Source organism: Malaclemys terrapin, chromosome 21, assembly GCF_027887155.1.
Source record: "Malaclemys terrapin pileata isolate rMalTer1 chromosome 21, rMalTer1.hap1, whole genome shotgun sequence".
Classification (NCBI taxonomy): Eukaryota; Metazoa; Chordata; order Testudines; family Emydidae; genus Malaclemys; species Malaclemys terrapin.
In genome coordinates this window covers 7,362,956-7,374,212 of record NC_071525.1, presented here as the reverse complement: position 1 = coordinate 7,374,212, position 11,257 = coordinate 7,362,956, and the positions used below count along the sequence as shown (strand labels likewise).

Here is an 11,257-nt window from a genome sequence, read left to right as displayed (position 1 = left end):
GTTACGGGGTTAAATTGCCCAGGGGCTGAGCGCCCGCAGCTCCGATCTGCCGCAGCTGGAACAAGGGGCGCTCGGGGCCGAAGGTCAGCCCCTTCTGGGACTAATCCTGCCGGGGTGACCTGCCCCAAAGTCAGAGGAAACGCGGGGTGCTCAAGACCTCCTTGGCTACGACCCTCCATGGGTTGCGGATGGATTCGGTAGGGGCGGTGGGGACTCTACGGGGCGGCATTAAAAGCGAAGTGTCCTTTGGGCTTCCCCGGCGAGGTTCAGCGCCCGCCCAATCTGGGGCGGGGATTGTGTGCTCTGGGATGGGGGTGTATGCTCAGGAAATCTGGGCCCTACTGGGGCTTTAGGGGAGGGATAGACACAGCCCCCCACCCCCAAGTTCTCCCCTGCACCCGCTTTGGCCAGGTGCAAATGACTCCCCAGGGGGCAAGGCCGGGTGAGACCTGGGCCTACGAGGTGACTAAGTTCTGCAGGCAGCTGTAGGTCATGTGAAACCGAACACCCAGCCAGCACCGCTCCCTGCAGCCCACCCCACTCCCCGGCCAGGCCCATATGCAAATCTGAGTAAACCCTGCATGAAACTGACAGCCCATATTTTCCAGCCGCCTGCTCGACTTCCTCAATCCAGCCAGCATAAAAAGAACTAGCAGGCGAGCGGAGGTGCAACATCGCGGCTCTCATCTCTGCTTGGCGTCTCTTCGGGGCACAGAGAAGGGGTTGCTAACTTTGGTATCCGAAAGCAGCCATGACTTACAGGTGAGCCCCGCTTTCCTTCTTAGCAGCAGAGGGGGATCTGATAGCTCTCCAGACATAGCTGCCAAGGTACCTGTGGGGCACGATGCAGAAAGCTTCTCCTACCTGTGCCCTGTGGTACAGATTACAGAGTTTTCCTTGGGGGGCAGAAGAGGTTTCATAACCCCAGGCAGTAGCTTTCGCTGCTCTCGGAATAGGTTCTTTGTTCGCTTTCATTTCCTTCTTCCCCCCAAGCAGCAGGACCAGTCTGCAGAGGCCTGGGGCAGTTTCAGAAGTTTGCTGCTGGGGCTGAAATTCCCCCAGGCCCAGGGGAACGGAAGCAGTTTGGGAGCCTGGGTTGATAGCCCGGCTTGTAAACCGAACGGGGAGTCTGGCTTGTTGTTAGTTTTATGGGATCGCTTGGAGGCTTTCCTGGGCTTCCATTGGGCTAGGTCCGGTGCATACTTGGAGTGAGAAACAGCCCCTGCCCTCAAGGGCCTCCACTCAGAATTGACCAGGCAGACAAAAGGTGAGAGAGGAGAAACTGAGGTATGGAGGGGGAGACGTGACTTCCCCTATGGTCACACCAGAGACAGAACCCAGATGCTCCGCGCCCAGTCCAGTGCTCCAGCCATTAGACCGCTCTGGTGGTCCCTGATTTCTGAAGGATTTAGCAAGCTGAGCTCAGCCCGGGGAAGGCGGGTGGTGGCAGAGCGGGAGGAGCCGTCCGTTCATCCTGGGTCCCTTGCACGCTGGGTGCCGGGCAGGGCTGGAGGGTGGATGCGGGCAGAGGGAGCTGAGGTGAGCGTGACAGTGGTGATAACGCTGGCTGTGACGTGGGAGCTCGGGGCTTGATCCCAGGAGCTGCCGAGGGCAGGAGCGACCGTCCGGGGACCTGCATTCTACACCCAGCTCCTTGCCCCTGGGACACGTCCCTTCCCCACGCTGCCCTGCATTTCCTAGGCTGGGAAATGGGGAAAGCAGGCTTAAGGGGAGGCAGGGCTGCCCAGTGATTAGAGCAACTGGACCGGCAGCCAGGACACCTGGGTTCTGTTCCCAGCAAGGCCGCTGACTTGCTGCAAGACCTCAGGCCAGTCCGGGCCTCTTTCTGTGCCTCAGTTTCCCCATCTGTAAGGTGGCGAGAACGTTACCCGCCTGTGGGAAATGCCTTGAACTGGGGGGAGCTGAGGCAGCAATGAGCCGTGGTGGGTTTTATCCCGGGCCGGCCTTTGCCAGGCTGTGCTGCTGTGAAGGAGTTAACGAGCCCCGCCGGCTTGCCCTGCATTCCTCCAGAATCTCCCAGGCCTCCGCCAAAAGGCCCTAATGGGAAACAGCTGCTGGGGCTCATGTGACGCCTGCTTGCGCATCCGACGGGGGGGTCCAGGGGCTGGGATCCGGCTGGTGAAAGAAGAGTCTGGTTCAGGTTTTCACTGACCGGCCCTGTGTAAACGCCTCCCCCTGGCCAGGCTTTGGGGAGTGGAGTGCTTCTGAGGGCTCCGTGTCGCCAGAATTCAGGAGCAAAGTCCTCATTCTAGTCACGGGGCTGGCGCGGTGCGGGATGGGGCAGGGCCGGAGCCCCTCCCCCCGGCCCCGCAGCAACGCTAGGCCCCAGCTACCCGCAGCCGCAGGGGTAACGCACAGGAGGCAATCGCTCGAGCTGCAGCTGGGTTAGACCAGGGTGCTAACGCCTGCCGGTGGCATGACACCCCCTCCCCTGTGGGTCATCAGCCGGGTTTGAACTTTCAGCTCCGCAGCCCAGACTTCCACCACTGGAGCTAAAAGGGCAGCTCTGGCAGCTGTAGTAGGCTGTTGTCCTCTATGCGGACTGGCCACTAGAGGGGGACCTGGCCCACATTTTGCCACGTGTTGTGCATGCAGAGAGTGCAACCTATACAGTGCCAGGGGGATCTGTACTGACCCAGTGCGGTTGGAGGTTGTCCGGGGTGGTGGGGGTGTCTCGTGTCGCTTTATCCTGTCCAATGCTGCCCTCCTACATTGCCCTGCTCATGGCTTTCCCCTCCGCCCTCGCAGGATGTGGTGGATCAGCCTCCTAGCCCTGCTGCTCCCGGCAGTGAAGGCCAGCGTGTACCCAGAGGAGGCGCTGGATTCCCAGTGGGAGCTATGGAAGAAAACCTACCACAAACAGTACAACGGCAAGGTACCCGGGGCGGGGCAGTCTGGCAGCTCCATACGGGTCAGGACGCTTCGGGGACTGGGCTTCAGCATAGCTGTGGGGCTGAACGCTCGGCAGGCCGGGCCCCAAAAGCAGTAGCCGCACTGCTAGCGCGCAGAGCGATCCAGATCCGTCTCCTCTGCTAAAGACGGTGGGGCTGGTTCGCCCTCCTGTGGTCGCCGCTTGCACCGCTGCAGAGCTCTGCCACGTCAGGGGGACCAGTAGCACTTCACACCCACTCTGCCCCAGCGTCAATGGGTGCGGAGAGTGAGGCCCCCTGCGGCCGGAGCACTGAGGTTTATTGAGAACGCGGCAGCTGGTTTTCGAGTGGCCGATCGAGTGCTTTGGGGCTGGAAAGGTGTGGAGTGGAGGGATTAGTGTTATGGGCAGAGCGGGTCTTGTGGGGCTAGAAGTTCAGTGGCAGAAGGGTTATGGGAGACCCCCGAAAGAGGGTAAGATGTAACAATGGGGAAAGGCTGAGTGGCTGTATGACCCTGGGGGAACGTAGGATTAGCACTTAAGGCTAGACTAGACCCTTATGAGCCACTAAGCCTGACCCTCCTGCATAAGAGGTCCCAAGTTATCCCCTGCACGAGGCACGTCCAGGATTTGAACCTTGGCCCACTGGCACACAAGGTGAGGGCCATCCGCAGCACCTCCCTACCACTTGTTAGAATCCTAGAATATCATGGTTGGAAGGGACCTCAGGAGGTCATCCAGTCCAACCCCCTGCTCAAAGCAGGACCCAATTCCTTGACAGATTTTTGCCCCAGATCCCTAAATGGCCTCCTCAAAGATTGAATTCTCAACCCTGGGTTTAGCAGGCCAATGCTCAAACCACTGAGCTATCCCTCCCACCAGGGACAAGGGACCCTGTTACTGCTTTGATCAGCCCGAGGAATTCTAATGAAGCTTGAAAGCAATCATGTGCCGCCTGGATGTTGACTAGCTCTTATGGACTGGGATAGAGGCGGTCAGGTTTAGTGGGTGGAGCAGGGGTACAGGTTGGGGAACAAAGCCAAGGGTCAGCACCAGAGCCAACTGCCAGTTCCCAGAGCCAGGGATCAAGCCAGAGGGAGAACCAGCAATGGAAGCTGAGGGTCAGAGCCGACGTCAGGCACCAAAGGCTGGAGCAGAGGGTCACACCGGAGTCAAGGGCAGAAATCTGAGGCCAGGGTCGGAGGCGGGACTGGTCACTGAGGCCTGGAGGCCAGCACGGTGGGAACAGGAGCAGCGAAAGCAGGGGTGAGGCAGGAGCAGAACAGGAACCAGGAGCAGGACTGGGTGCGGGGGCCAGGCACAAGCAGGGTCCGACGCAGCCACAACAGGAAACCACCTGGTTCCTCAGACGAACTTCCTATTCCTCCTCCTTAAATAGCATAGCTGGACCAATCGGTGGAGCTGGGCGATCCTCCAATCAGAGCTCCTGGGGGTGGGGCTATAGCCCTGGTAGCTTCTCAGCCCAGTGGGCTTCAGTAGCCATTGGGTGGCAGGTGTCTGGGGACTCCCAGGCCTGGGTTCAAGACCCGGGACATCACCTTGCCAATCCAGGGCAATATGATGTCTTGATCTCTGCGGTGCACTGGGACAGCGATAACTCTCACCCCCACCACGTGGGCTCCAGACCCTGCTGTAGCTCCCAAGCTAGCACCGGCAGGAGTCTGAGCAGGGTCCGGCCCTTGGTGTCCAATGGCCCGGTGTGTTTCCATTCCTGAATCCTCCTTGCCTCGCAGATGGACGAGCTCTCACGGCGGCTGATCTGGGAGAAGAACCTCCAGTACATCACCACCCACAACCTGGAGTTCTCTCTGGGCACCCACACCTACGAACTGGCCATGAACCACCTGGGGGACATGGTAGGTGGATGACATGCCAGGGTATTTCCGAATCCTCTGTGAATTATCGCCAGGTGCTGCAGCAATGTTACTCTCTGTCCGTCTATCCCATGGTCATCGCCGGGGTGTTCGGCTTAGGGTGACCAGGTGTCTGGTTTTCGACCGGAACGCCTGGTTGAAAAGGGACCCTGGCGGCTCCGGTCAGCGCCAATGGGCCGTTAAAAGTCCGGTCGGTGGTGCCGCGGGATCTCAGGCAGACTCGTCCCTACCTGTCCTGGCACTGTGCTGCGTCCCAGAAGCAGCCAGCAGGTCCATCTCCTGGCTGGGGTACACGGGGCTCCGCACGCTGCCCTCACCCCAGAGCCCGCACCCCCTCCCAGCCCCCAACTCCCTGCCCCAGCCCGCAGCCCCCCTCCTGCACGCTGAACCCCTCCTTTCTGGCCCCACCTGGAGCCCGCACCCCCACTTAGAGCCCTCACCCCTTCCCGCACACCGATCCCCTGCTCCAGCCCAGTGAAGGTGCTGCTGTGATGCATATGCTAACAAGGTGGGGAAGATCTCACCAAGCGTCTGAGCGCAGGTCTTTGTTCCTATCCCCGTCTGTCCGTTCACCGAGTCTGGCCGCCGGACCCTAGTGGCACAACCTGCTTTCCCATCTGAATGCTTTGACACCTGGGTCCATGTCGCACCAGCTTAAACACTGTTCACAGCCGGGCAAGAGAGGGGAATTCTCTCTTGGCAGAAGCTCGTTTTTCTCTCCACCCAGGGCGGGTGCCAGCCCGGCAGGTTTAGCCATGCTAAAGTTCTCCTCTACTGTGCAATTCCCCAGGCAGTGCCTTTGGGTCACTGCCCCTGCCGCCCTGGGCCAACGCAGCTCTGGCCCACTGGCGACTACAAAACTGTCCGCCAGTGCCCGGTTTTGCCAAATGTCTGCCTCTCCTTCCCTAGACCAGCGAGGAGGTGGTGCAGAAGATGACGGGGCTGAAGGTCCCTCCGTCGCGTGGGCCCAGCAATGACACGGTCTACGTTCCCGACTGGGAGGAGAAGGTGCCGGACTCGGTGGACTGGAGGAAGAAGGGCTATGTGACGCCCGTGAAGAACCAGGTAAGCGGTGCTGTTCTCCGAGCTCGGCGTTTCCTTGTCCACTCCGGTTGAACCGTATGGCTGCCCTACGCCGCACTTCGCTTGTTGGCTGGGACTTTTCAGGACCAGCTCAGAGAGCCAGTGGCCGGAGTCCGGGCTCCTTTCCATGGAGGTGGAGTGGCTCCAGATTTACGCCAGGGTGACCAAGATCTGACTCTGACTGCTGTGAGATCCTTACGTTTCAGTGGGGGAAACAGCCACCAACTGCTTTCTGCTCTCCCTCTCTGCTCCTCCTGCCCCTCGGGCTAGGAACAGCCTCTCACTTCTGACCATCTCCCCTCCTGTGCACCAGGGTCAGTGCGGCTCCTGCTGGGCTTTCAGCTCCGTTGGGGCCCTGGAGGGGCAGCTCAAGCGGCAGACGGGGAAGGTCCTGGGTCTCAGCCCGCAGAACCTGGTCGACTGCGTGACCAACAACGACGGCTGCGGGGGCGGCTACATGACCAACGCCTTCGAGTACGTGAAGGAGAACAGGGGCATCGACTCGGAGGACTCTTACCCCTACATCGGCCAGGTCAGTGCCCTGGCTTTGGCTCTGCCTATCGACGTGGCGACGGAGATGAGAGCAGTTAGGGGCGGAGGGGGGGGATTATGGCTATGCACCAGCCCAGGCGTGAGGTCGTCTTCCCCCGACGCCAAGGGCAATGCAGCCGCTAACACCTTGGGGTAGAATTTTGCAAGGCTGGGTGAGAGGGTCTCCCACCTTCTTGCCCAGAGGATGGCAATGAGTGGAGCTGGCTTGATCCAGCCCAGATAAGGGGTAGTCACTAGATGACGACTCTAGTGACCATTGATTTCCTGCTGTCCCCTTGCTGCCGCTGGGGAAGTAACCTGGGCCGGCCCTGCCCTGTCGAGATGCCTCCCACTACCTGCCCGCTTGTGTTGCTGCCCGTTGGCAGCTGCTGTGCGTCTCCTGCAGATGCCTGATGCAGGGAGCTGTGCCATGATCTAAGAGCCCCTGGGACGGGGCAGGGCTTCTCACCAGAACGTCCAGGACACCTAGTTTACTCCAGGACAAATGCAGTTTTGGTCGAGGCAAAACGAGCCCCGATTTTGACATGAATCGCTTTGGCCAGTCACCAAGAAGAGGCGGCGGTGGCGATGGTGGTGCTGTGCCCCCCTTTATAACTTCTAGCCCTGCCAGGGCACTCCCTTGGCAGGCGGGAGCCCCCATTTCCAGGCCCGGCTCCCCTGAACAGCCCCAGCCCCGATTGCTTTGATGCATCAAAAACACCAGAAATATTTCCGATTTGGTTCAACCTGACTTGAAAAAGCAGTTATTTGCCCAGCTCAACTCTCAACTGAGCCTCCTGGCTATCCACCAGCCCTGGCTACTCATCCCCCTCCGCGGCCCAGCTGTTCCCCGCCCTGGCTCTCAACCTGTCACTCCTAACTCCCACGTTCCTCTGCAGCCAGCTCCCAGGCTGCTGCTGGTACTTCCTCCAGAGCAGGCCCCCTCTGGTCACACTACCCTTTTCTGTGCTGGAGAGATTGTGAGATCTGTGCTGGACGGATGTTGCACTTACAGTTCACCCAGTGCAGCAGCAGCTTCGTTACAGAGCGAGCAGCGTTCCCCGGTGCACCCAGGCTGCTGTGTACTGACCCTGTCCCCGTGCCCCAGCAGGGCAGTTCTCAGGTAAAACCCGGGATGGGTTCTGCAGGTGTCCTGGTCTCCCTGGGACAGTTGTTCCAAACTCCTGACCAGGATGATGGAGGGTTACCAGGTATTGTGCTCTTGCCTGGCTGTAATCACAAGAGCACGCTGGGAAATTCTATTGATTTATTTTCTCCCCAGCGCAAAATTTGGATGAAATTGAAAACGTTTTTGTTTTCCACAAAGTTTTTTCCGAGTTTTTATTGGAAACCAAAATTTTTACATGTGGGGTTTTTTTTTGCAACCGGAAACAGGAAAAATGTCAGCCGGTCGGTTCTCTCAAACCAGCCAGACCTTTTCAGTTTTGGTTGCCGAAAACTGGAGGGGGGGCAGGAGAAAGGATTTTCTATAAAACTTAGAAAAAAATCATCAGAATCCCCTGGAAATTTCCAAGTCGACAAAACAGCCAGTTTCCATCCCCACAAAACCTCCTTTGACAGTGAAATTACAACCTGCTCTCTCTGCCCCCTGCAGGATGAAAGCTGCATGTACAGCCCTACCGGAAAAGCCGCCAAGTGTCGCGGGTACAAGGAAATCCCAGAAGGGAATGAGAAGGCCTTGAAGAGAGCTGTGGCCAGGGTGGGTCCTGTATCTGTGGGCATTGATGCCAGCCTGTCGTCCTTCCAGTTCTACAGCAGAGGTAGGAAGAGTGGAACCTTATGAGTCCCAGGTGATGGCCTGGGCATTGCCCGTAGGGTGAGGTCTACTCCGCCTTGGCTTTTGCTGGTGGAAGGGGGTGTCAGGTACGTTGGGCGTCGAGGGGAGGGTCAGACCCCACTCTTCGCATTTCATCCCACTCCATCATCATCACACCTTCCACCCTGTGCTGTGCAACGCCACGGAAATGCAGCCACCTCTGGGGTGGAAGGCAGCCGCTGGGCAGACAGATGAAGAGGAGAAATTTTGACCAAGGGCTTCCCTTGATCTAACGCAAAGTGCCAGCAGATCTTTAACGCACAGGTAGAGCCAGACAGGAGCTGGGTTCTGGGATAGCTTCTCCCACACAGTGAGTTGTGTGTAGTGTGCCCCCTTGTATGCTAATGATGACGCCCTGGACAGGACGTGTGTGTTTGAAGGCTTGCGTGGCCAAGCTGCCTGTAGGGTGAGGATCCTGCTTTCCAATGGGCTGCCTCGTAACAATCAGCGTAACAACTAACGGCACCTAGCATTGATGGTAATGCTTTGCATGGACAGCTGATGACATTTAAAAGGTGGCCAAATTTGAAACGGATTAAAAGGAAATAGATTCCTAGCTTCCAAGGCCAGAAGGGACCAGGGTGATCATCCAACAGGGGTAGTCGATAGACTGCTGGACATTTTTGAATGGATCCCCAAATCTTTTTATTTACTTATTACTGTTTTCTATGAAGTCTGGACCTTTGACTACACCTTGATCAAGACATTTGGACTTTGATTGCCTCTGATAGTCTGACCTCCTGTTTAACACAAGCCATAGGACTCCCCTGAATTAACTCCCGTTGGACTGTTTTACTAAGATAGGCCATCTAGTTCAGTCTTGACTGTAAAATTGCTTGTGAGGGGGAATCCACCATGCACCTCGGTAAATTGTTTCAGTGGTTAATTACCCTCACTGTTAACAACTTACATTTCATTTCCAGTCTTTTCCACACCGAGTGTAATTGGGCTGCGGAACTCATCGCCACAGGAAGGTGTTGAGACCAAGAACTTAACAAGATCCCAAAAGAGCTGAGACCTTTATGTAGATAACACGCACAGCCAGAGTTGTTGCCATGAACTCGCACCGTTTTTGGAAGGGATATTAAACCTTGTGCTTCAGGATTTAATAACAACAGGCACTAGATAAGAGCTAGGGGTTATCGGTAGATCTCAAAGCGCTTTGCCAAGGAGGTCAGTATAATTATCCCTATTGTACAGATGGGGAAACTGAGGCACGGAGAGGGGGATGGGTTTAAGCCTAGCTCTAGCTATTAGAGACCAGGATGAGCTCTAACATGGCAGGCAGATTATCCCACATCCGCCAACTGTGGGGTTCTTGCGCTATCAGAGACAAGATTCTGGGCTGAGGGGCTGGTCCAGTCTGGTGATTCCTATGTCCCAAAGTGCTGTTATACCCGTGAGTGACTCCCGCCTTCCGTCCCCCAGGTGTGTACTACGATGAAAGCTGCAATGCTGAGAACATCAACCACGCGGTGCTGGCTGTGGGATACGGCACCCAGAAGGGCAGCAAACACTGGATCATCAAGAACAGGTAATACAATGCCAGCCAGTGCCTTCTACGGGCGCCTGCCTCCGAGTGCAGCCGCAGCCTCTGCCAGGAGCCCCGTGGTGAGGAAAGGTGGCACTGGGCCAGGGTGATCTTACAAGAGCTGGGGGAAGGGCCAATGAATCCAGGCAGAGCTTTTCACTCCCTCTCCTTCCTCTCCGCAGCTGGGGAGAGGGATGGGGCAACAAGGGTTATATCCTGATGGCCCGGAACATGAACAACGCCTGCGGCATCGCCAACCTGGCCAGCTTCCCCAAGATGTGAGCCCGCCGCCCCGAGCACTGTTCCAAAGAAGCGGCTGGATTCCTGAGCTGGCATCGTGGAGTATCCGCATCTCTGACTCAGCGACCGCGGCTGTCTCCTCCTCGGCTTCTGTACTAGCCTTTCGTGCTTGCCATTTTTTATACTCTGCCCTTCTCCTCTTGATTTGCAAAGTCAGACGCAGGATCGTCCCTGTTCTAGGAGCCTCTTCCCCCCCCCCCCCCCCAAAAAAAAAAAACCGTAGCCATCTCCCTCCCCCTGGGATGCGTGGGTGAAAGAATCAGTCTCTGCGGACAACAGACGCCGTTGTGGGGATTAGAACTCTCGCCCAGCAGCTCCGGAGGAGCAGGTCTCTACTCATATGAGCTGTAGAACTCTAGCCACCGCGTCTCCAAAATCCTGGATTTGCTCCGTGGCCCCGGCGTCCCTCTTTCATATGCACCCGTCCGTTACAGCCTGTGTGATGCACGCCCTCCTGCTGAGTTCTGTCCTGCCCCACTGTAGGGACAGACAGACGCACACAGCTGAGAGGGATCGCGTAACCCAGATTCTGAACCCTTGGGATGCAGCAGCAAAAGGGGGGAGGTGGGCTGGATTCCACCTCTGGCGGGGTTCTGCAGGTGGCTTCATGTTTCCCCCTGTCCTTGTTCCACTGGAGACGTTGCCTCTCTGGGGTTGGAAGGGGAGGATGCTTTGCTGTGTTCTAGCACATATGGCAGCAGCTGTGCCCACCCCGTATCCCATGCACACTTGCAGCCCTACTCCGGTGTGACAGGTTCTGGTGAGACTGACATGATTTTGTTTTTAAATAAACCCAGTTGGGAATAACCCGTCCCTTGCTTGGTGGTTTGCTCTGTATTCCGGCTGAATGGTCACTGGGGCACTGATTCAATGTTGCCAATAGCATCTACAAATACAGATCTCCCGGTTTGGTGTCAGGTTGGGTAGTGCGAGGTGACACCCCGGCCCGGTTCGTTGCTTGCCTGTCCTGTTGTTAAGCCTCGACCAGGATTCCCTTGGGCCTTCCATTGGAGGAGCTCAACGCTCTTTGAAAGCATTACAAATACATGGTAGTCCCTGCCGCCCGATGAGGCGGCTAACACAGCCGGTCAAAAACTTTGCATCCAAACTGTAGGTGGAAAATTGGATGTTTGACAAAATGAAATATTTTGCAGAGAGTCTCTGCCTGCTTCCCGCGGAAAGCTTTGATG

At 57.2% G+C, this 11,257-nt stretch overlaps 1 protein-coding gene across 1 annotated transcript; it reads left to right on the top strand.

Moving 5' to 3' along the window:
- The first annotated feature begins 602 nt into the window (after positions 1-602).
- CTSK (cathepsin K) lies at positions 603-10,879 on the top strand. Its single transcript, XM_054011202.1, has 8 exons — positions 603-762; positions 2,770-2,896; positions 4,645-4,767; positions 5,695-5,850; positions 6,182-6,400; positions 8,015-8,180; positions 9,665-9,770; positions 9,950-10,879. Exons 1-8 carry the CDS (start codon positions 752-754, stop codon positions 10,047-10,049), a joined length of 1,008 nt encoding a protein of 335 aa, XP_053867177.1. The 5' UTR covers positions 603-751; the 3' UTR covers positions 10,050-10,879.
- The last annotated feature ends 378 nt before the right edge of the window (positions 10,880-11,257 follow it).